The 26,508-nt window shown below is 43.3% G+C and overlaps 1 protein-coding gene across 1 annotated transcript in view; it reads left to right on the top strand.

Annotated features, from left to right (window-relative positions):
• The window catches only part of LOC146193389 (MAM and LDL-receptor class A domain-containing protein 1-like), a 301,641-nt gene that overhangs the window by 47,261 nt on the left and 227,872 nt on the right, over window positions 1–26,508 (top strand). The window contains exons 4-8 of the mRNA XM_084602739.1: window positions 7,202–7,292; window positions 9,712–9,852; window positions 12,170–12,337; window positions 13,322–13,422; window positions 13,942–14,035. Of these exons, the coding sequence (XP_084458865.1) occupies window positions 7,202–7,292; window positions 9,712–9,852; window positions 12,170–12,337; window positions 13,322–13,422; window positions 13,942–14,035 (595 nt within the window). The remainder of the gene's footprint in view (window positions 1–7,201; window positions 7,293–9,711; window positions 9,853–12,169; window positions 12,338–13,321; window positions 13,423–13,941; window positions 14,036–26,508) is intronic.

The raw sequence follows: 26,508 nt of genomic DNA, 5'->3' as shown, positions 1-26,508 counted from the left end.
TGACATAATGTTCATTCAAAGTTCAGTATTCCTTGAGTGTTGTTTAGAAATATACGTAGGGTGTGCGGAGGTTTCGGTACAGTTTCTTGAATGATATTGAGGATTTTCCGAGTCTTTATTTCTATAAAATTTCTTTTGTTGTGTACATTGTTTTCAATACATTTAAATAATACAGTTGGTCCGGATTTTGTGTACTGTATTTCTTAAACAGAAAAGCTGCGTTTAAATTCTGTACGCTTCCATGAAAACATTCAAAGGATTGCAAATTTTGTTTTCTAAAGTAATCAGTTTAGTGTAATTCTATTGCGCAGTGATCTACAGATATATCTTGTACAGACATCCAACTTTATGGGCGAATTCCGAGTTTGAGGTCTATATGGGTGTAGAAAAGCTTAGATCCTCGTAAAGCCAAACCCCGAAAAACCTTTTCTCCTATACTTGATTATTTATTAATGTGTCCTCATATTTTACAAGGATTTCTTATGTAAAGGTGAGTTGATAGAATCACGTATATCTGTTATTTCAAAGTTACTTGAGCTTGAGTTACTTGAGTAACCAGTTCGCTAGGTTTGGAAGGTAGGTATTTTCTGAAGATTGTGGTGTCAGAAGATTACGTGAAGAGAAAATTATAAAACTGTCATCTGCATACATTATAACGTTAGCAGAACTATCTATCTGGACATTGTCGTTATTATAAATTAGAAAACAAGAATGGACCTCATATTGATTATGGAGGACTCCTTGTTTTAGCTTCGCAAGCCTTTATGCAACATCGCTAGTATTCACCAGCTCATGTCGATCATTCGACATCTAATTAGAAGATAAACTGAAGCACCTCGCACTCCATTTGTCAATAATTTCCTAAATTTTCAATCAAGGTTTATAGAGTGTTTCTGTATTTCTATAAGGAAAGTAAGTTTATATTTTCTAGTTTCCATATTTTAGATTATTCTGTGTTTATTGTCCACTAGTGCCTGTTCAGTTGACTGGTACTTCTCTAAGTAGCACTGACATTGAGATCTAAATTTATACAAAAATATGAAATAATCTTCCGTGAAAAGTATCCTAAATTATTTTAAATATCGAAGGAAGTACTGGAAAATGCGTCTATTTAGATAAAGAGGCAACTACTTGGAATCCAGGTACAGTATTGTCACCAATCAGATGACTCGAGGAGAGGGCGAAAACGATGCTCCTGAAAACGACACAAGCTTGGAATACATCTCTAAGCCTAGTATGGCAAATAAGTTTTGAACAAATTTCTGGTACAACTGCATGCCCCTACTAATAAGCTGAACTACACAGGCAGAAAACGAAGACTGAGAAAGGTTATAATATGCGGGATTATACTAAGGGCGATAAATGTGTTTTCCACTCTTATTCGTGACTGACTGACCAATTCGCCGAACCCACCCGGTAATCGTGTGCGCTTCCGAGCACATTCCGATCACGACAGGTGGTGTTCTTGAAAGCAACGCAACAGCATGTACTGACACAAACAGGCATTTATCGGTGTTATTAACAACGCCAGCCAGAAACCGAGGTCTTCCTTCTCACCAGCAAGGTTACAAGCACATATTCGCACACGCAGACGCGGAGTATATACTTGCAATTAAATGTAGACGACTCTCTATTTTATCATGCAGAAAAGCAGCAAAGATAAAATTAATCCCTCTACTTTTTGATATAGCCGTTAAAAATAAGGCATTTTCTCTTTCCGAAGATATGACGTAGCAACGCACGCCGCAGGCTAAAAACTTCATCTCAAGGACAAAGAAAATAATTGCTGAACGACAGAAGGGTTTGTTACATAGATAACAAGATAGGTAATATGGTTTATTATTTTTAATACACAGGCTAAATAAATCTGAGACGTTTGGCTTTGACTGCACATTAAAATATTATACAACAAACTAAGTGTTGAAAACAGGCCCCAGTTGGATATTTTTTATGTGCTTCCATAAGCTTTGAGTTCAACCTATCTAGGTTCGAGTACAGATGAAGAAAAGATTTCATGCAGCATTCATGCCCGTTTAGGATGTTCAGTTTTGAGAACAAGTCGTTATATTTACGCTAGTTACAAGCATAATGAAAGCAGTGCATTCAGTCTTTTTCAGGAAGTGATTAGAGGGAGCGTAGCATTTTTCGGATACTGCGGCAAAGATACAGCCAACCTACATCATCAGTAGCTTTTAGAAGATATGCTTATGACAGATGGCTGGAGTGTCGACCAGCAAATATTGAAATTTATGTAAGGACGATTCGACCCGAAAGTAGACCGTAATAAGTAACGTCATACATCAGATTTCACGGGCTGTTTGTAAAACTCAGGTTTGTCGAGCAGCACCTAGTATATATGATGGCGGCCAGGACGACGTACTGTCCGCAAAGGATGGGATGAATACGTTAAAGACGATGGTTCGGAAAACAAACTGATCTTTGGCACATGGTATATAGGGCTATGTGAACATGAGGACAATCACAAAAGCTGGTAAAAGGCTGTCAATCGAAAAAGCAGATCAGACAAACGACTGAAAAGAAAAAAATACATCAAGCACTGACAACTGATCTTTCAATAAAGCATCAGTTGTCAGTAAGCGCTTGTCCGTGTCCCCTTTATTGTGAATGTTTTGTTAGCGCTTCGCCGCAGTGTAAGTAAAATTTGGATTTGTAAGGTATTTTATTCACCTACCTTTCTTGCAAACCTCGCAAATCTATCTTCTTTGATATCATTTTTATTATTAATGATGCAATATTAGGTTACTGTAAGTACTGTTATCCCCATATTGTTGGCAATGGTATAAATTAGGATTCCATAGCAAAGCCTTGTTTTTAAAGTTAATCCTTCGCAAGTACTAAAATGTTCATTGAGTATACCATAGAAGATCAGTCGGTTAGTGGTATTGGTTAAATATCTGGTACATGGTAAAAACTTAGAGTGAAAATTTGTCTCGCGCCCACACGTCGTAGTTAGGTGTTCTGAAGAAAAGCAGTCGGGTTGGGGTTCAAGAATATTTTTTAGGGAACCGTTGAATATTTGAAAACTTTGGTATAAACATCTTAATGGAAATGATCTAATCTACTGACAAGTAGCGAAACCTTGCTTTGGAGCTTTTATTAAGGCCGCACCAAGAAGTTAAGGTTGCGAAAGAAAACCAATAGAAAGGATTTTTCAAAATCCTCAGTAGAAACCAACTCGCATCTGGCAATGTCCTCTGTTGGTAAATTAACGACGCAATAGCGTTGAAAGCCTGGCTTTCTCAAAAATCTGGCATAGTCGGCGTAGCCGATGTTTTGAACGAAAAATCAACTACTGCCGGTGGGACGTTGTAGTTTGCAGGGGAATCGGCCTGTCATTGACATGTCGGTGTCTTTTTCGGTGTTTCGAGACCGCACGAAATGGCCGAGTTTGGCGACAGCTAGCCGCCAAATTGGAGCCACTTTTGACAGCAGCTGCTAGCGAAAGAGACGCCTTTGAAATGAAAAGGCGATAGTATGAAATGCTCCGCGGCACTTGGCATTCGACTAAGACATATCACTCCTTTACCCTGTAGGCACTTTCCTATTGCATGGTTCTAGCGGAGATGTACACCTATGTTGCGTCATCTTACTCATATCGTGGTAACTTATGACTGTATGGTAAAAGGTTCGCGTGGGATAATGGAGGCACACGTAAGGGGTCATTCATTAGGCAAGTAGAAAATTGCAATAACGCAGCATCTTCATACAAGTGTAGTTAAACGGGGAAAATAAGCGACTTCAACATTTTGAGTGTTTTGGTGCAATTTTTCAACTATGCAAATAAATTGCCTTCATAAGCAACTTGCATTTGAAAAATATTGTGTTTTCATGAAATTTTGAATACCTCTTTCTATTATTCTGTCTGAATGTAAAAAATAAGTGAAGTATATTGCTGCTGATGTAGTGTCTGGGACACTAATATTTATATCGTCCTACTGGGGCACTAATGTGTATAAATACAGACGCCGCTTCACAGCCTCCAGCTTTCAAAGGCAATACTTGACGACGAGTAGATCCATACAGACGTGCAATAAAGGTCGGTATTCGCACCTTTACCAGAGTGACGGGGGCTAGTTTGCGAATTTAGTTAGTATTGCGCAGTGTTGTCTGTTGGAGCATTCTAAATAAAAGCAATGCATACTACACTTGCAGTGTTACTTATCCGCTGAGTCTGTATATGATGCGTATCCATGCGGAAAGGAGTGCTTCCTACTGAGTAAGAATTCTATGTTTCTTCATGCACTTTCTGAGATTATAGCTATTCCTCTCTCAGTTACTTACTCAAGGTTATCCAGACTCCACCAAGGAACAGAGTCGTGAGTCGCTACAAGAACGAGAGGTGTGAGAGAAAGAGCTAACTTGCGCTGGCGGTCGCTCACGCATTCTTTTTGCCAGGCTGGATTGCATCGTCCATAAGCATATATGCACGTAACTCTGAAGTTAATCGTATACATCTTTCTTTGTGTGTTCATATGAATACTAAAGGATTCATATGTACATATTTTCTAGCGCAGTTCCACGTATTGAATTGATGGGGTAAACAAAGCAGTTTCCGCGGTGTACGTCGCTGTATACTTGTCACATTGCTATTAGTGAAATTGCGCTTGGTTCAATGGCCTGCAACGCAACATGGAATGTATCATACAAAGGTTTTATATTTTCGGAGTCCTCCACTACGGCGTCTCTCATAGCCTGAGTCGGTTTGGGACGTTAAATACCACAAACCAAACAACCAACCAACCATACAAAGGTTCTGATGTGTTTTCAAATCACACATTGCCCAAACTGGGCAGACGTAGCCCTCAATCCGACCGCTGATATTTTCGGCTGCGTCTTCTTCTAGAACCCAACAAGGTAAATTGTGAAATATTTGCAGCTGAAGTAAGCATCGATTTCATAAAAGGTCCATATATAGCCCTGAGCATAGGTTCAAGAAAAAAGTTGCTGAAATAAGTAAAGAAACCAAGACAGACCAATCGTTTGTCAAGCGAAGCAACCCGTATTACATTGAAGTTCAATTTATTTTATTACCCAAGTTCGCAAAATTTGTATTTATAGAAATTCGATATTATTTTGCGACAGCTCCGAGTAGCAAGAGAAGCATGCTATCTAACCGTAATTGAAAGCTTCTTTATATTCGTTTTACTGCACTCGAAAGCCGAAAATTAATTTTTTTTTCAAGTATCTTGTTTTAATGAACATCGGCGTTTTAATGAACACGTGCGTGTCCCAAACACTTCCAATCCCCCCAGTTGCAACCACATAAAGCAAGCAGAAGCGCTTACTGAGCGTTCCAGTAAGACCGACATTCCAAACATGGTGGTGTTCTGAGAAGCGTTCACACCACAAGGGCCATGTATTGCACCATCCCCGCACCTCCAACCACCACCTGCCAGATATCTATGGCTCAGCGTGGAGCAAGAGTGAAAAGAAAATTAAATGCGATGACATAGGCTAAAGGCAATCAGCTCAACAATGCACGGTACATTGCTAAAGACATCATTCGCCGAATAACACTACGTGGGCAACCTCTCAATTTTCCCTGCTTTAGACTCTTCCACTCCTGTTTCCAAAATGCGGGAAATTTATGCAGAATGACGAACATCTGTACAACATTGAGTATGATTTGATGCACCTGTCTTTGAGTTTTTGTTTCAACCTTTCTACTGCGCCCGAGCCAAACATGTGATTAGAAGCTCCACTCGGCAGAGTAGATTTTCTGCACTTTCTGCGCCTTTCTCCGTTAGCGTGGCTCCTTTCTCTGTATTAATGTGATCAGCCTGATTAAGTATTTAAATATTATATAAACTAATAATGCTCATTTACGCCCTAGGTGACGACCTATGACAGCATTCTATTTTGAATACTGCAACCATAAATGGTAACTAACAGTGGCCAGTACTTTTCAAAGAAGCTAACACGCAGTGCTAAGAGAGCGCACCGAACATGGCATCTACCAATGAATAGAGCTATGCCCCCTTTAAAAGCAGTCATGTTATAAATTATATCCATGCGGTGTCTTTTTCAAAAGTCACGCCTAATAGTTCTTTACAATGCCATTCTAACCTCTACGGTTAGGTTAACGCAGTAGAGGCATCCATTGTTCCACCTATTTCACTGAAGGATGAAGGGCAGGAGCACACCACGAATTTCATCATCCGCTACTTGAGCGCGCTTTTCTGTCGCCATTGATCAGTGATATCAGAACTACACCAGCCACTGTATCAGAACAGCCTCTCTGCCGAAAGGCGTGTCTCTATACGCGTGAGATTGTCAGGGCAGTGTTTTCAAGTGGGCCCTAAGGTTGGACATATTTAGGTGCGATAACGATAGCAAACATTTCTATCCTAACGACGACCGTCAAGGGCACTAAAGCTGGAGCTTTCTCAGTGACACTTGAGCCCCTTTTCTCCTGTAGTGGACAAATTCTGCTCCACTGTGCAGGAGAAGGCAAGAAACATGATTAGATCCTCCACTCGGCAGAGTAGCTTCTTCTGCACTTTCTGCACTTTTCTCCGTTAACACGCTGTCGCTGCATGTTCTCGTTGAGTACAAACTGCCATATTCAAATATGCTAATGGCGTACATGAGCGCGACGCTGCGAACAATGTTACTATATCTCACTGATGACATCCACATAGAAAATCAATGTGTTTAAACCTTCATGCCCATTGTCGCAAAGGCTAGCCAGCCATTTGCCCAGTGTTTGGTCGGAGAGCCGAAACCGCAGGGATGAACATCACCATTTACATATAATTGCTGCTCTTCGTGTTAGAGTGTTTAATTTTAAACGCAAAACAATTTCAGGGTGCATTATTTATCTTAGTTCTGCAGTAATACCAAGTTCCTATACTGCACGACATCAAGTAGCAGTTAAAAGTGTACTGAAGCCAAACGTTCAGACTTTCGGCTAGATTAGGCCGCCGCCCTCTGTGTTCTTTGATAATAATGCCCTTATTCCCACGTTATAGCTGTTCTGTTGGGCAGATATCAAAAATATCTACGATGATCGCGTGTAAGCATTTTCGTTCACTTCGTTCATTTGCTCGAGATCAGCATATTCAAGCCACTCGCGCATTCAGGTTTTCTTTATCTATAACATAACTTGTGGCAGCGATTTTACCCGAATACGAGCTGAGTTTAATTAACTGTGGCTATTTTTGGGGGGTGGTATTTACAGATAACAATTGTCTACTCTACAAAAGACAGCCCAGAAAAAGGTGTCTTCGCCTTGGATGATCTAACATTGGAAAGCGGAGAATGTCCTCCGGGTAAGACAGCGGTACCTTACACTTTTTCACTCTATATAGTTCGTCTGGGTGGGTTGAGATTGGGAGTATATTCGCGTCTCTAATAAATTTCTCGTAATATAAATTTTTAAATTCTAAAGGCAAATGCAACCACGCATAGGAGTGTAGCTTGTAGTTTTACCACAAATAATACGGTGTTTTTTAAAAGACATCTGAATTGCAAGGACTGAAAATTGCTGCTTTTGTGATATCCAAAAGTGCAAGGGTTGATCAATACAAAACAAGGCGTGAAAGTTTTTTGAGGCTAGATATTTCTTCGCATAGTTGGTGTATACATTTCGGCATTAATAACTAGAAAATATTTTGTCGCGCTTGAAATTTCGCAGTAAAACATATTGTGATATTTACAGATTTGGCGAATTAAAGAGGATCCTAATATTATTTGAAATTCTAAATACTTACAGGTCAGTTCGGTGAGCGCAGCATTTATGTGTTCGCATTGCTCTCCCTACAGCGTGCTCCTTAAGTAACTCATCATCACTGTAACACAATGCCTAAGTTGCATGAAAACGATCAAGGTCACCGAGTAGACGCTTCATGATTGTATCCGGAAGCGACCGCCGCGTGCAAGATATACTTGCTGTATTCCCTTTGGAGAGGGTTTACGCGAGCGCTACAAAGTTGGGCCACGTCGTCCGGTCGTGCTATGATTCGCTCGGCGGCCTGATATGTGTGCTATAGCAGGTCGGCATAACCTACCGTCGAGTCGGGCTAGGTCAGCCAGAGTGCGAGTGGACTCGCTGGGCGCAAAGCATGAGTGCGGTGCCGTGTCCGGTTAGCGCCTCCTCCTAGTGGGGCTCGCTCTGCAGCAAGACGTAAGATGCAGATGGTGCTTCTTATTGGGGAAAAATCAGCGCCGATAAAGAAAATAGTATTGTCGCTCTTCCGTGAGTGGCCTTTCGGCTGCTAGTCGTGGACGCCATATCGTCCACGGCGTGTTTTCATAGCACCTATAGGGCTCCAGGCGGTCGCAATATCCGCTGCACTCCCCTATGCCGCCACCCAATGTCTGAATTCAATCATAAAGTTGAACTCAAGGGCTTAATTGCCCAGCAAATTATCAATGCTTCTGATTTGACGTCTGAATTAGAGTCCCTTCGAAATTTTCGGTCTTGAAGTTTTAGCAACTTATTTTTGGAAATTTCAGAATGCATGCACTGAAATATGTGAAGCACGAAGCAATTTAGGCGCAGTGATTTCAGTGGAGCAAGTCGAATAAGCGTTATTTTACTACGACTACATTGTTGTATATGCTGCTCGGAAGTGACGTTTGAAACACCACACTTGCTATCTGTTTGAAGTGCTTTAAATTGCAGCGATGAAATTTGTTGTTAATTAAATAAATACAAGACTGATGTTAGAGTAAAAAGGTATTTTCTTTCCCCACAGGGCTGCTTTTTGCTCAAGGTTATGAAAGCATTTATTGGACATGTTAAAATGTTAACGTAGAAGTAGCCATGCGTGGTTTTTGTAAGCTCCGTTTCAGCCACAGTATCGCAGCGGCGATATTTATTTAGATTTTCATTGAAAATTTCAGTCAATTTCAGGAGAACTGTTCAAGCTATTGGTACTGGCAATATTACTTCGGAGCCATGTACAGTTGTTATAAAGGAGGATAAGGCTGTGAATGTGACGAGAAGTAAAATTTTCAGCTCATGGGTTATCCTAGGACGAATAACATACAAATAAAGAGAGTTATTTATTCAAGGAGCTTAAATATACTTTTTCTTACAGAGTGAATGTTTTGTCAAAATAAAATCATAAAGCTTACTACGCGTAGAGTCATCTGCCTTTCCTGTTAAATTTTCAGAGAAGGCATTTTCCTAGTAACCACTTCGCAAAAGAGCCTTTGCTGAATTTAACTCTAATTGAAAATTTAAACTCTAAATTTAACTCCTTTCAAGAATTTTGCCATATGCAATCAAAAGTTTGAGTTCAAAAGTTGAACGTAAGATTTCTACTGGGCTGGTTGCTGGTTCTTCCTAAAACGACCACATCCTAAAACGACCACAAAAAAGAAATGTAGTACATTTGACCTGACGCAGCGGTGTGGTATTTGTATTCTTTAATTTCCTATATAATTTTAGACGTGGATTTGTGTTTCATTGCTCAGAAAGAATACAAGGGAGGGACATTTGCGCTAGACATCCACTAATGCTTTATTTGGCCCTCAGAAAAGTTATGCATGAAGATAAAACAATACATGTTTGATTTAACAACCTACCTCGTTACAAAAAAAGTAAAAACCTATAACACGTTTCACCGGTTCCCACACTCTCACCTAGTTAAATGGATTTAAGATATGTTTCAGAGAGTACCGTGGGATCTTTTTCCAAGGGTCAGAAAACAATGAATTAAACCTTGTTTTTATTTTGTTCAGAGCCTAAGGATGGTTCGTGCGACTTCGACTGGGGCGACGCCTGCGGCTATGACCTCGGTAGCGGTTTCCAGAAATGGCTACTTGAAGACCGCAATAGAAAGAAGTTCCTGGAGGCTGATTACTCTACAAATTCACCACAGGGTATGCTGCCGCTGTCCCATTTAAACGTAGAAGAAGCTGTGTTCTCGTTACGGATAATATGTTCATCCTACTAGTCTACTTTTATTATCCTCTTCATTGATTTCATATGCCGCAAAAGCAGCTTACTTCCCTGGTGTAAACACTTCCCGTATCGTTTCGCACAAATACCATCCTTGAGAACAATTAAAAAAGTGATATAAAAAATTTTGTAATGCCTTATGTCGGCTATGCCAGAATATACGTAGCGGGAAGAAAGTTTCCCTGGCTGAGCTTCTTGTGGTCGTGTATATTTAGCAATGAGAGACATTGGGTATACACATCTTTTATTCCTTTTGCTTGGCAGATATGAAGGCTGCCCGATGATCTGTGAAGTGACACGAAGCGGTTTCAATTTTCTCTATACATTATATTGATTTCGTAGTCTCCAAATGCAGTTTCATAAATTTGATTAGTCTTGCATAGCATAAAAGTCAACAGACAAGCAAGTCATGGAAGAATAAAAAGCACTTTAGCTGAGAAGGTCTGCCCATGGCAGCTCTATTCACCCGGGAACAAAAATCGCGTATATACCCTCGCAGCCCAGAAGGAAACAGAGAACGATGAGATGGGGCTCACGTTGGATTTCATGGATCGTGTCCGGGCTTACTTCGCCGTGGCAGCCATGTCGGTGCCAGAAAATTTCATGACATCGCTGCTATTTCTTTGCTCGATAACTATTCAAATCTAAAATAAAAAAACTTCTTAAAACATATTTTATAAAGTCTCTAAAATGAAAAAAATTGGATTGCTCCTAGGGCGTCCTGATTTTCAATATTCTGCTCACGCTTTCAATGCCGGCTGCCTCCTTGATTATCGAAAGCTACAACCCACACGCACGATCAAGTAGTATGACCTTTGGCGTTGGTTTGTGGTGGAAATATCTGCAGCTTCATCTCCGGCACTTGTTTTTTGCCGGAGTGCTATTTCTCTGTTTATTGTTGAATAGAACCTCTTTTGATTGCCATAAAACGACCTTTGGTAGATAATGTTTACCATCCACTTTTCACGGGGTGGGGAAAACTGACTCCCAGCTCATACTGAGTTGAGTGCTCTATATATTTATTTAACTGAATATTTGCTCTAAAGAGCATAAAACTACATTCTTGACTTTTCCACCTATCCTCAAGTCGCCTCTTAGTCACTTCCACCGTTTCCTAATTTAGGACACCGCGACTGTCCTGAAATCTAGCGCTTCTAGAATGTCTGCGTCGGCATCATGTACATGAGGTTGAAATGTCCTGCATTCTATATTATTAATATGTTCAATCGTATCCTTCCTTTGTTATCTGCGACACACAACCAACGGCCATGGACGAAGAACAGAACAAACAGATTTTTAACAACACTACCTGCAAGCTGACCGAGAGAAGCGGAAGAGCGTCTGCCGGTATCGCAAGCGGCATGAAAGTGGGTTCGGCATAGAATGACGATGTACTTCGATGCGTTCAACGGAATGCCAGTTGTGCTCGAGGAAACATTTGGTCGCGCAGAGCAAAAGCTTTCGCTCTACATTCGGTCCGTTAGCGTTGAAACTCTCGAATTTTATTTTACGCTGGCACATTATGCGACAGTTATACGCTGCCATCAGATGCTGACTTTGAGACAAAATCTCACACACAACTCCTAACAATAGTTATCATTCTTAGGCCTAATTGAACGCAACAACGAGCACAGGTGGAAGCAACCGATCGATACCAGTGAAGTGTGCGGACTGTGCCGGAAAGGCGGAAATCTCCAGGGACGAAAACCTAAGGGGAGTGTCAGTGATGCGTATTGCGATGGCGCTGCACTAACCGAACTAAAGGCGATTGTAAGACTGTTTTCGATTTCGTTTATGCAGTGGTCGGAATATCGAAATTCCGAATAAATCGGTACTTTTTATCTGGGGAAAACGAACCAACTACCAGGTGTCTGCTCCGTTTCAGCGGCAGTCCCAATTTTTCCCTGTAGCAACGTACATGCGTCGAAGCTGCGTTCGCCGACATCGAAAACTCACAACAGGCAGTCTTTTTACTGCTTAGCTGTGCCATCCTCTGTGATTTTTAAAAATAAAAAGAATTAGGTTAAAAAAAAGCTAAAACAAAATCCGGAGGTGGCAGCTGGTTATGGTAAAATGTCTAGACTGTTTATGTTCCAGTATCCTGTTGTTAAAATATGGGTAAACATTTGTATATTCCCATAAATTACCCTAAAAAGACCGTAAGTGAACATAGCCGTCTTGTTTCAGAGAACTAGCAGCAATGGTTTCTGAAACGGACCTCCTAAATATTTCTCGCAGGTGGCCTTGTGTACTTGCAGGCGACACGAAATCGCAACACAACTGCCGCCTTCTCAACACCAACGCTGACCGGTCGAACGGAAGTCCAGTGCTTGCAATTTAAATATTATGTGCCACGTTCCCTGAAGGGGTCGGTAGGCGATCCCGCGATGAGTGTGGCCGTGAAAGGTAAGAGTCCCAAGCTTACGCGCTGTACATTTTTATATAGAAAACACAATTCAGAGAAAAAGGCGAACAAGCTTTTCTTCGCACGAATGGGTGAAGTATGCGCGCAACTGTAAACGCGCCAACCTGCCCTATGCCATCATTGCGAATCATGCGTCCCTAACCACTTTGTTAGACCTTTCTAACCTATTGCTAATTATTCGAAAGCAGATTGAAACGAGTTATTCCATGCATGTACTAACTACCTCTAATAAATTCTTGGCATAAACCTATACAGATTCATGCATCAGGACTTCTGCCGCTCACCTCGGACAGCAAAATCATTCGTATCTAATATCTGAGGGGCATTTTTTGCTTCCACACGAATCCTGTGCTACCTGTGGCATATAGCCGGAATGCAGTGTTCAACGTGCTTAACGCACTCGAAAGATGTCAGCACAACCAATTATTACAAAAATATTTTCCCTTTGGGTAACCATAACAACAATCAACAACCACGCTAATCATTATACGTAGACTAACTCACGCTTCTGTTGCAAGAGAACAACGGAGATAATACCAGGTTCCGTATTCCTAACATCCCCCGGCTGCAATGCGCGTGTCTGATTCACCCGCTATTAGCACCCAGCCATGCACATCAAAATACATCTGAATTAACTTCTCAGAGTGTCTGTGCACGGGTTTTAACTAGAGAAGAATGCTGTAACATCAGCATGTTCTGCAGTATACGTGGACACCGTGATCATATGAGGGCGAAGCAATAAGAGTGCAAATTTAGAAAGAGTGTACAGCAGCATTAAACAGTACGAGGTTTGAAACTTACACATTGAAGAAGCGTAGCTCGTGGCGTGAATTGGAAGCCCTAAGTGCTCATTTGTACTATTGTAGCTTTCCGTTGTGAATCTTCTGCAAGATATATCTATGATGCATTTCTACATACCCACGATTCCGAAATGTAAGTACTGTCTTAAACTTCCTTCTCTGAAGGCATTCAGTATTCCCTAGTTTGGGCAAGAAACGGACAGGAGCTATTGAAAGGTGCCTGGAGTCCAGTGGACCTAAAGATCAAACCTCAAAAGGACTTCAAGGTAAGTTGATCCGTACAGAACGCAGTTAAAAAGCAATCCGCTTCTTATGTTGCCATGGTATAGCGTTAAGAAAAGCAACATCGTTTCGTGCGATGAAGGAGGTTATTTGTTAATCAGAATCTATTCCATTTTAGTTCACGCTCTAAGGGGCACTAGCGATATATTTCGTTCGCGCATTATGCTTTGACATGAGACCATTAATTTATTGTCTGAAGCGAAAAATCATGCAATGAGCGCAAGAACTGAAATGCCGACAGTGATACCATAGCAAGCCCTCCCACATGAATAAGGGGTCAAAAGCTACCAACATGTCCGTTCCGCAAATGCCCACATTCTACAAAAACTGATATCACTTTATGACACTTTCAATTATGTTAACAGGGCAGGATGTGATTATGGATGTTATCAGGAGAATAAGTCAGTTTAATAAAGTGTTTCGCCAGCATTTACACGCCGGTAACATCGATGGTACCTTGAACAATACAATTCATACTACCTAAAACCAAGATTTGCTTTCAGATTGAGTTCCGATGCAACCTAGAGGGAAAGGAGTTTAACCAGCCTTACTGCGCAATCGATGCTATCCGGCTTGTTGACTGTCAGGGCAAAAGAGGTGAGTTTGTTCTACCATTGAGTCATTCGTTTACTTGACCACTTGTTCGCGAGGAAGATCTCTGTTTAATTTTCATGCAGCGTACTGTGAACTACTAGAGAAGCATAGGGTACTCATTAAAAAGGTATGAAAAATTTCCCAGGTGAAATAGTACTGACATTTTAGGTTATGCTAAAAACCACGCTTATTTTGATAAGTCACGCCTATTTCAACATATTGTGAGCCTTCCGTGGATGTTCTTTAATTTGTACATGCCATGATCTTCCTCTTTCATTTGTACATACCATCATCATCGTCCCGCGGCGCCGGCTCCGGCACGCGCCTGGGTTTTGTCACCGGATTAAAACGCTAGACAAGGCATCGCTGGCCTTGCCGTCACGACCTTGCCGTCTCAACCTAGCCTTCTTTCAATATCGTTAACTAAACACTTATGGCCCGTGCTGCAAGATGTTGTTACCCTAGAACACACATAACATGTTTTTTTTTACACATAACAGCCTGAAGCTAGCAGCGTGTAGGCAGTGACACGAGACGAAGGAACAAAGGGTGCGCTGGCTATCAGTAAACGTTGTCGGAGGTGAGACCTTTGATATGCCTTTTTATTGATTCTTTGTCAAGGTCATGCGCTGATAACTTAAGGTTGGAAAACCGTGAAGCCCTAGTTGCATTTCTAGTAGCAGGTCTAGCAGACAATAAATAAACCATTTTGTGAGTGTGCTTTCTGTAAGGAAAGATTTCTAGCAATATTCTAAACTTACCTCCCTCTGCAGGCATATAAATTTGCCAGACGCCGTTAGGCATGAAAGCTCAGGGCAACATTTGCAGCAAGGACGGTCAAATAAAAAGCCAATAACGTGTGTATAGAGTTGCTGGCGTTATCATAGGTATCATATAAATAGGCCATAGCTCTCGCATACTTTAAACGAAAAATTACATCTAGTGCACAAAGTTTGAAACCTCACTTAGAGTGTGTTATGGTAGAAACATTAAAATCTGCGTTCAAGCTGTAACGACATATATTGCAATAAATGTCAGTGAAAAGTAGGCATTGCGTTGTAAAGGATGGGCCTGACGAACATCACTGTGCATAAGGTGCGGGTTCAGATTATTTTTTGCGCTAATCCCTAACCGGCATTCTTGATATAACCAGATACAGACCGAGCTCCAAAATACTGCTCTCGCATATATTTGAGGGTCTCCCACCGTCAAAAAAAGTGGCTTTATTATCAACTTCTTTGCACCAATGCTCCGCGCCAGCAATATATGGCCTCCCGAAAATTCACAAGACTAGAATTCCGTTACGACCCATAGTTGACTTTAAAAGATCACCCCTCCACAAACTATTAGGGTACCTACACAAGATCCTTGCGCCTTTGGTTGGAAAGACCGACACACATATCCGCAACACGGCTGATTTCATAAACAAGTTTGCCGGCACTGTTTTGGAGGACGTCGGCGTACTGGTATCATTTGACGTGTGCTCCCGGTTCACAAGCATTCCTGTCGGCCTTGCTATCGACACGTGTAGAGACCTTCTGTCAAAGGACGCATCTTTCCAAGACCGTACACCATTTGATGTCACTGAGCTCTGCAACCTCTTAACCTTTTGCCTAAGCAACACGTACTTCACGTACAATGGATCCATATATAAGCAAACATTCCGAACCGCTATGGGGGCATCCGTCTCTGTTACTACGGCCAACCTGGTGATGGAAGCAATCGAAGAGAAAGCTTTGCAGACGTTCCATCCTCGACCTAAACTGTTTTTGAGGTATGTAGACGATTGCTTCTGCATTCTCAACAAGCAGCAACTACAACTTTTTTTGGATCACCTGAACAGTATAGAGGCCTCCATCAAATTAACTGTAGAGGAAGAAGCCAACGGAAGCACTCCATGTCTGGATGCCCTAGTGACACGCTCGCCGTCCGGTCTAAAGTTTAGCGTCTACATTAAGCCCACCCGCTCAGGAAGGTACCTCGACTTCAAATCGGTGCACCCATTAGCCCACAAACGCTCAGTAGTAGCATCACTCGTAAACCGGGCAGTATGCACGTGTTCCGATGAGCATATGCTCAAAGAGGAATTTGAAGTTATAACAACAGACCTGCAAAAGAACGGATATCCGAAAAAGTTTATTCAAAGCATAACCAAATACAGATCGAAAAGCATTCCCAGCCGGAGCCCATACAAAATTCCACGTCGTCATCTCGACCAAAACGCGCGCCCATCCCGTACATCCCAGGCATAAGTGAAGCCTTGGCACGTGTTTTCAAAAAGTACAATCTACATATGACCCACGTGCCAACCAGCAAACTACGCGGCGATGTCGTCAATGTAAAAGACGCTTTGCGCCGTTCAATGTTCCCGGGTATCATATATAAGATACCGTGTGATGATTGCAGCTCTGTCTACATCGGCGAGACTGGAAATCTGCCCAGGCGACTAAGAGAGCACCGCAATGATGACGCCAAGAGCCGGACAGCGTCAAACGCTGTGGCAGAGCATGCGCAAAAGGAAGGCCACGAAATTACTTGGGATGTCGTGGAAATCGTCGCTACCGAAAGAAACCTGTCAGCACGACTGCACCTGGAATCTTTCATTATCCAGTCAACGGCAAACATTATCAACAGAACAAAGAGAAACCTTCCCCCGGCTTACGCAGAATCATTACATCGCCTTTTTAAATCTATCTAAGCGCCTCTTCTGTCGCCCGGTTCTTCATTGTGAACAAGGAACCCGTAGGTGTTCCGAAACGTCAACCATCTACTTTGACAAGTGGTCAGTGACCCTACAGATTTTTCAGCATTCTCCCTATCCCATGTCAAAAAAAGCGGAAAACCTGGAGCCAAACATGTGCACGCGCTCAAATTGAGAGATAGCTTCATGAACAGTGACTGCTGTGGCGAACAAGCATGCGGAAACCGGAACCTTGACTTTAAGCCGCTGTTTCAGTAAAACATTTCAGCGCTTAACAGCTTCCATCACACGTCGTTTTGTTCGGCAGATTAAGTTTTAAGATTTCTGATAATGACATTACAAAATCAGTGTTTAGAGAATAAAAAATTCACCATATTATGCATTCTAAGGAGGCGCTAATATTAAAAGTATCAATGTAATATAACATAACATAATCAATAACTTATAACGTCTACTAAAAATTGATACTATGTGTAGGCACAGAGAGTTTCCACCTCACACTTATGCATAATAGGTTATATATATATATATAACCTATTACGCATAAGTGTGAGGTGGAACATATATATATATCATTGTAATATCATTGTCCGTTTTGTGCAAAGACACATGGACAACGAGCTGCTCTCCAAGGCAAGGAAAATGAAACTGGACGCCACTACACTAGGGTTAGAAGGCAGCAGTTCAATTTACGTCAACGAGCATTTCACGCAGCAAACAAGAAGCTGCTGGCATTAGCGCGCCAGAGAAAGAAGGCGGTGGGCTGGAAATTTGTTTGGACATCGGGCGGAAAGATTTTTGCTCGGAAGTACGATGGCTCACCCGTGATGCGTATTGCCACTTTCGATGACATGGGCAAAAACTGTAGCAGTGATTGACTGTAACAAGCCCATCAAAACAGAACATTGAATTTTAACCAGCCCGCCATGAATCCGTGCGCAGAATACGGTACCTATAACACAGTACAAGATTTTATTAAGGAATTCATAATAATGCTAGAAGTATGAAGAATAAATTGGAGGAGCTAAAAATGTTATTTCATATTCTGGACTATGAGTTAGACTTGTTTTTCTTCACAGAGATGTGGCTTTCCAAGTCAGATGTTATACCGTTATTTAAGGGATATGTTTCGTAGCACCTCACTAGAGATAAGAAAAGGGGAGGGGGGTGGCGATATACGTTGAGCATTCTTTAAAGTATAGCATTGACGAAGAACGCACTGTACTTAATAATGATATAGAGTGCCTTATTCTGCGCCTAGGAAAAAGTACTGTTTCTGTGATATACAGGACACCCAATGGAGATAAAAAAATGTTCATAGCGTTCTTGGAAAACCTTGTTGAAGCTGGAAGCTGCTATAATAACCAATGAATTATCGCGGGTGATGTAAAGATAGACCTGCACTCTCATGAAGCTAGATCTATGAAACTAAAAATTATGCTAACGTCGTCTTCTTGCATTACCCATGTCAAGCTACCAACCAGAATCTCTACCGTATCTTCAAGTTCAATAGATGTATGTGTATCCAACTTGACAGAGAGCGACATAACAGTGGGAGTTTTATAAGCAGACATCAGTGATCCTTTACCTGTTTTTTGCCTAGCATGCATTCACGCTGAAAGAAAGCAAAGGAACAATGATAATAGTCGTCACCGCAAAATAACCGCTGAAACACTACAGCACTTCAAAGCATCAGTTTATCGCATTACATTGGGAGCGTATCTATAACGACTACAAATGTTGACAATGCGTACAATGCATTTTTAGCGTGCATTCTTGAATGCCATAACGCTGCGTTTCCACTGGGGAAAAAAGTTCGCCAATATAGGAATGCGAGAAAACCTTGGTATAATCGTGCAGTATACAAACGAATAAAAAGAAGAACGCGATGTACCAGAACTTCATTAGGACAAGGGGCATATCTATATTTAGCGAATTTAAAAATGCAGAAACCTATTAAACAGCGACTTGAGGAGGGCCAAGAGTCTACACTATCAGCGTCTTTTTTTTAATATCCCAGACAAACCAAAGAAGGTTTGGGATGTTGTGAATAAGATTACAGGCAGGCGGAAGCCACTCACGACCCAAATTGCAAGCGCTCAACTCAGTGACACGAAAGACGTCGCTAACGCTATGAACAAGCATTTTATTAAGTCCGGTGCACATCCATTGGCGATATAAGGGAATCAGAATGACGGATGTGTTGCAACACCCATCACACGTGTGTCGGGATCTATATTCTTGAAACCGGTCACTGCAGAGGAAGTGCACATGTTGATAAAGAAGATAAAGAATACTGCTGCACCAGGGGTGGATGAAATTATACTTACCCGGTCAAATACATTGGACTCGAAATCTGTGATGTGTTGGCTTATAATATTATCCTAGTGATTTCAACTGCAACATTCACCGCTTAGCTAAATCTTGCACGCGTAATGCCGGTGTACAAGAGACGGAGACGCCGAAGATATTGCAAACTATAAACCAATTTCAGTCTTGACAGTATTTTCAAAGATCTTTGAGGGCGCCATTTATGTCAGGCTGGAGAAATATCTTTTTTTTTGGAGAACATCATAATAGCAGCGTGTCAGTAGATTTCAAAAAAAAATAAATCGACAGAACAACCCGTGTTACGTATTAAAGATAAAATAATAGCGAACGTTGAAGAGAGAAAATATACATCAGGTTTCTTTCTCGACCTACAGAAGGCATTTGACTCGATTGATCACCTGATTTTATTGAATAAGTTAGAAAGGTACGGACTACGAGGAAAGGCTAATGAATTATTGAGAAGCTACCTGTCTCAGAGACAACATATTCGAATGCAAGCGATTTCCTCTAACACTCTAATGATGCAACAAGGTGTCCCACAAGGGTCTAAGTTAGGTCCACTGCTTTTCGTCATTTACGTAAATGATATAATAAACATTCCAGCATCCCCAGAACTCATCATGTACGCAGACGACACCAATGTATTCTTTTCCGCAGAGTATATTGCTCAACTTCAGATTGATGCAAACGCCTATTTAAAATCGTTGTCAGTATGGCTGAAAGCGAACAGACTGCAGCTAAACGTGGGAAAGACGAAATGTATTGTTTTCTGCCCAATTAATAAACCAACAGGCCCCGAGATGCACCTCATGTATAATAATGACCCTATAAGCCAAGTAAGGGAACAACAGTTCTTAGGGGTATGGTTCAATGAACACCTGAATTGGAACATTCATCTTAATTATCTTACGGCGGAGCTGTCAAAAATTGTGGGGTTTTCTATAGAATAATGCATCTAATGCCACTGTAGTTAAAGAAGGAGCTATATTTCGCACATTTTTACAGTAAACTCACTTATGCTGCTGTAGTATGGGGCACAACGACAAATCATAATTACAGGAAACTGGTCCTCTTCCAGCAGAAAGTTCTCCGCATTTTCTCAAGTTTTCATGGCCATAATGTGAACTTGCGAACAGCTCCACTTTTCAGTCAGTACGGCATACTAAGAGCGGACCAAGTATATTATTTGAAATTGCTGCGTTCCTTACAAGACAATAGGATAGTGGAAAAAATAAAACACTCCACTCTAAGCCACTGCCTCAGGCCAAAAGCAATATGTACGCCCAGGGTACGAACCAATTACAAAAAACAAACATTTAAGTTCCAAGCAATACACATAATGAATCATGTGGAAGAATTAGTAGATTTCAACTGCTCAAGACGCAAATTTAAAAAGCAGATCAAGGAAATATAATACGGCAAAATCTGTATTTCGGAACTGAATAACTGCTCAGATTTCACAATCTATTATGTGATCCATCTTATTTGCGCTTTCAGGCAATGCAGAACGTGGCTTTCAGAATACAATCCGCACATCTTGTTGTCTTTAGGCACTTATTCATGTGTATTCATATCACTTTTATTTTCCTAAACTGTTTCATGTAGATGAAAATGTTTTGTGCGAAATGTATCATTTTGAGATGAACACTTTTGTACAGCCATCTCAGTAGGTTGTTTTCCATATGTTATAGGAACTGTTCATGTGTATTCACATCAGTTTTATTTTCTTAAATTGTTCCATGTAGATGAAAATGTTTTGTGCGAAATTTATGATTTTGAGATGAAACTTCTTTTTCTTGTGTAATTAGTATATGGTAGAAATAATTGTAACCATTTTTCACTGTCGGTATGTGCGTTTTTTTCCTAACGGTGTGTGAAATGACAAACTGTTACTGATACATGTTTTTAATTTTTAATGCCAGAATCTGTGTGGGGGGCAGGGACCTTTGTCAGGCGTTCACATAGCCAACGCCAGCCATGGCATCCCTTATCTTGCCGCCTCGACCTTGCCGTCTCGACCTGGCCTTGTTCCACACGTGGGGGAGGTGAGACGTGATCCCCTTGCTGTTTTGTGCCCTGCCTCTCGCTGGAGCTACGTTCTGGTCGCTGTTTGCCGCCTGCCACCATCGTTATGTCTACCGAGAGTACCCACGAATCGGCAGCACCCTCTACCTCGGCTGCACCACCCCCTCCGACTGTGCCCACACGACAACGCGACACGCCGCTGTTCGCTGGTCGTCGCGATGAAGACGTCGATGATTGGCTGGACACCTATGAACGCTGCAGTAACTACAACCGGTGGGGCGATGCTCTAAAACTTCTGAATGTTTCTTTCTACCTCATTGAGGTCGCCAGAACCTGGTTTATTAACCGCGAAACCCACACCACTAACTGGACCACGTTCAAGCAGCAGTTCCGCCAATATTTTGCGGACCCAGCAGTTCGGACTGAGGTCGCGAAAAATAAGCTCGCCTCTCGCCTCCAAGGTCCCGATGAGTCAAACGCGTCTTCATTAGAGGCCATACTTGCACTTTGCCGGCGTATTAGTCCCACCATGCCGGAACCTGAACGCGTACACCACACCTTGAAAGGAATTAATTCAGTGGCATATAACACCCTGATTGCCCAGAATCCTTCTACTGTTGACGCCATTATTGCGACCTGCCAACGTATCGATCAGTTGCAGTCCTCACGATTGCAGCCCAGCATTGCTACTGGCCCGACCTCTGCTGACCTGGATCTGCGGGCACTGATTCGAGCCATCATTTGGGAGGAGCTCCAAGCCCTCAAGCCTGTCTGTCGACACGGGTGCGATCATTCTTCGGTACCTTCTAATGACGCCGGTCTCCGCAACATCATTAAAGATGAGCTGGCAACAATCACCCGACCTATGGCGTCCGACCCTCCTGCACCCCGCCCGGCATCGACTTACGCACACGTCGCAGCATCACCCCCTTCTTTTGTTCCGCCGCCCCACCTGGCACCGCCCTACAACCACATCAACGCCGTGACGACGGCTCAGCCTACGCCACCCTATTACGCACCTTGGCGCCCCTCTCGCCCAGTGTGCTACTACTGTGGAATCCAAGGGCATATATCCCGCTTCTGTCGTCGACGCATTCAGAACGAGCGGCGTGGTTACGACGCCTTCGAAAGTGACGTACCCTCATATTATCAGCGACGACCTATTCCCAGCCCACCTCGTCGATCCTCTCCACCGCCGGTATCTTCGACTGAACCAAGTGGCGCCCATGTATCTCGACGCCGGTCCCTTTCCCCATACCGCCGCTCAGTTTCCCCTCTCCGCCCCGCAAACGCTCTCCCTGTCGCCATCCGGAAAACTAAGTGTTGCAGTTTCCGGAGGTCGAACTGCACTCTGTGAACTTACTAGAAGTCCTCCTGATCGCCCGTATAACGTGATAGCTGTTATCGCTGAAGGTTTACCGGTCGAAGCTTTGATTGATACAGGGGATGCAATTTCTGTCATTCACGCTGATTTGTGCTACCGTTTGCGAAAAGTGACAACCCCATATGATGGGCCTGAACTCTGTGGAGCCAATGACGTCCCTTTGCGCCCTTCAGCGAAGTGCACCGTACGAGTTGTTATCGACGGCATCCGCCATCATGTGGAGTTTGCTGTGCTCTCACTTTGTGCGCATCTGATGATTTTTGGATGGGAGTTTTTGTCAACCGCTTCAGCGTTAATTTCTTGTGGTGACCGTGTTATCCATATGACAGACAGCGATTTTTCATCTGACTTTTCTGAACGACATCATCCCCTCGTTACCGCTTCTGATACTGTTTTGCCTCCTCAGTGCGAAAAACTGCTTACTGTTGTTTCTGACCACATAACTGACGGGGACGTACTCATAGCACCATCATATGGTCATCTTCCACGCGGCATCGCCTTCCCGTGAAGTCTTGTCCGGTTCCACAACGGCTCAGCGACAGTAGTGGCCACTAACACTTCACGTGAATCCCTCGTGCTCCCAAAAGGAACTTCTCTGCACTGCATGGTGGATGTTCAACCTTTTTTTCTGATGGTGCTCACCGCCCCCCCCCCCCCCCCCCTGAGCAACGTGTTTCGTCAGGCGTCACTTTTTCTGTTCTCGCAAAGACTATTAATCCTAAACTAACGCCGAACCAACGCCAAGAACTGCTGACATTGCTTCGACACCACCAAGCCATTTTTGATGCCACTTCCCCACCACTGGGACAGACTAGTGTTGCGCACCATCGCATCGTTACTGAAGGTAACTATCGTACGCCGACGGCCTTATCGGGTTTCCCTCTCTGAACGAAAAGTAATTGAAGAAAATGTAAATGACATACTCCAACGCGATATAATTCGTCCCTCAACAAGCCCATGGTCCTCCCCAGTAGTGCTAGTTAATAAAAAGGGCGGCTCGGTACGCTTTTGTGTTGATTACCGCGCACTCAACAAAATTACCCGCAAAGATGTATATCCGATGCCGCGAATTGATGACGCCCTTGACTCTCTCCAAGGCTCCGAATATTTCTCGACCTTGGACCTCCGCTCAGGTTACTGGCAAATACCTATGCACGAGGACGACAAAGAAAAAACCACTTTTGCAACACCCGATGGCCTTTGCGAATTTAATGTTACGCCTTTCGGACTTTGTAACGCACCAGAGACATTTGAAAGAATGATCGATACTGTGCTTCGTGGCCTAAGATGGAGAACCTGTTTGTGTTACTTGGACGACATTGTTATCTTTTCGGCAACCTTTAATGACCATCTCACGCGCCTGAATGAAGTCCTCACCTGTCTCGCTTCGGCAAGCCTTCAGCTCAACACCAAGCAGTGCCACTTTGCACAGAAGGAAATTAGAATTTTGGGACATCTGGTCAGCCACGACGGCATTCGCCCAGATCCTGAAAAAAATTATCGCGGTCTTGAACTTTGCTCGTCCACAACGGACTAGAGATTTGCGCAGTTTCCTCGGCCTCGCGTCTTATTTCCGGCGTTTTATAAGGCATTTTGCAACTATTGCTGCACCACTTCATGAGCTACTTAAAGCACGAAGCCCTTGTGTATGGACTGAACAGTGCGAAACTGCTTTTTATGACCTAAAGCACGCCCTTACATCAGATCCTGTTCTTGGCCACTTCAGTGACAGCGCTCCAACTATCCTGCACACCGATGCCAGTGGTCATGGTCTTGGCGCTGTACTTCTGCAGCGTGATGCAACATCGCGTGAGAAAGTGATTGCCTTTGCCTGTCGGACCTCGACTCCAGCTGAGAAAAACTACACTATTACCGAGCAGGAGTGCCTTGCCGTCGTCTGGGCTGTCCAAAAATTTCGCCCTTACCTATACGGTCGGCACTTCACAGTTGTGACCGACCACCACGCTCTTTGCTGGTTGTCTTCACTCAAAAATTTGACAGGCCGACTTGGCCGCTGGATTCTACGCCTGCAAGAATACCATTTCGACGTCACTTATAAATCTGGTCGCCAACACCAAGACGCCGACGCTCTCTCTCGCTGTCCCCTTTCGGAATCAACTTGCTGTTTTCTTCCCAATGCATTTCCACCTCTGACCAGAGCCGACCGTCTCTTTGCCCGACGTATATCACAACCGTTTGTTTTGACGACTATGAAAACAAGCACGCTCTCCGCTCACAGCAATTAGCCGATGCCTACTGCCGTCCTATCATCGACCGCCTTATCGGCACTTCGGACCCGCCCAATGCTATGCTTCGCCGACAGCTTCGCAATTTCAAGCTCGAAGATGGCATCCTACTCCGCTATGTGTGTTGCCCTGATGGAACTCACTGGATCCCAGTCGTGCCGCGTGTGCTTCGCCCACGTATACTGGCGGCTCTCCACGATGACGCTACTGCAGGTCACCTTGGTTTTGACAAAACCTACGACCGCGTGAGAAAGCGATTCTTTTGGCCTGGCTTATCTTCCACCGTTACCAAATACGTCGCATCCTGCCCTCTGTGCCAACGTCGCAAACGGCTGACTTCTCCGCCCGCTGGCCTTCTACAACCTCTTCCTTGTCTCGCCACTTCATTCGACGTAGTCGGCATCGACTTATATGGTCCCCTACCTCTCTCCGATGGGGGTGACCATTGGATTATAACTGCTGTCGACCACTTCACGCGCTACGCTGAGACAGCACCTGTACCGACTGGTTCCGCTGAAGAAGTAGCAAATTTCTTTTTGCAATCAATTGTATTGCGTCATGGCGCTCCTCGGGTGCTCCTAAGTGACCGCGGTACAGCCTTCTTATCGAAAGTCGTTGTCGAAGTTCTTCACGCGTCATCCACCCTTCATAAGACAACCTCAAGCTACCATCCCCAGACTAACGGTCTCACTGAACGATTTCATCGCACCATGTCGGACATGATATCCATGTACATCACACCAGATCATCGAAATTGGGATACTGTTCTATCATTCGTCACATTCGCCTATTATACAGCCGTACAGCGAACTACCGGTTACTCTCCATTTTTCCTTGTTCATGGCCGTCCTCCCACTACAATTCTCGACGCTTCCTTCTTCTCTACGCCCGTCTACTCCACATCACTACCTGCCCATTTTTTTATCTCGTGTGCCAGATGCCGTCATCTTGCCCGCCTCAACACGGCAGCGTGCCAGGAAGACCGCAAGACTCGCTATGATTCTACACATCGAGTGGTCTCTTTTTGTCCTGGTGACGAAGTACTGCTTTATACACCATTGCGCACCCCTGGCCTTAGTGACAAATTCCACTACCGCTACGTAGGTCCCTATGAGGTCATAAGCCAAACTTCCGCAGTGAACTACAAAGTGACGCCTGTTAATTCCCCAGCTGATCGACGCCACCGTGGAACTGAAATTGTTCATGTGTCTCGCTTGAAACCATTTGTGCGCCGCGATGCATCGGTTAGTTAGGAGCGGCCAGGCTGGCCGCTTCCAACCCCCCGGGCAGATTGTGTGAGCCTTCTGTGGACTTTATTTAATTTGTACATGCCATCATCGTCCTTTCATTTGTACATACCATCATCATCGTCCCGCGGCGCCGGCTCCGGCACGCGCCTGGGCTTCGTCATCGGAGTAAAACGCCAGACACGGCATCCCTTGCCTTGCTGTCTCGACCTGGCCTTCTTCCTCAAGACATACATACATACATACATACATACATACATACATACATACATACATACATACATACATACATACATATATATATATATATATATATATATTTGTATGTGTGTGTGTGTGTGTGTGTGTGTGTGTGTGTGTGTGTGTGTGTGTGTGTGTGTGTGTGTGTGTGTGTGTGTGTGTACCCGATCAGTGAAAAGCTGAATAAGTATGCGCAGCAAAGCTACTTTGCTTAATGGCCGAAATATCGCAATACGTTCAATGGCCAGGAGCTGGCATTTCGTATATACCAGATTCTGTATGTGTGTATTTATTCATTGTCG

This window comes from Amblyomma maculatum, chromosome 4, assembly GCF_055883805.1.
Source record: "Amblyomma maculatum isolate TAMU_Amacu chromosome 4, ASM5588380v1, whole genome shotgun sequence".
Taxonomy (NCBI): domain Eukaryota; kingdom Metazoa; phylum Arthropoda; class Arachnida; order Ixodida; family Ixodidae; genus Amblyomma; species Amblyomma maculatum.
The sequence above is the reverse complement of the archived record's forward strand: the minus strand, read 5'-3'. Positions and strand labels throughout refer to the sequence as shown.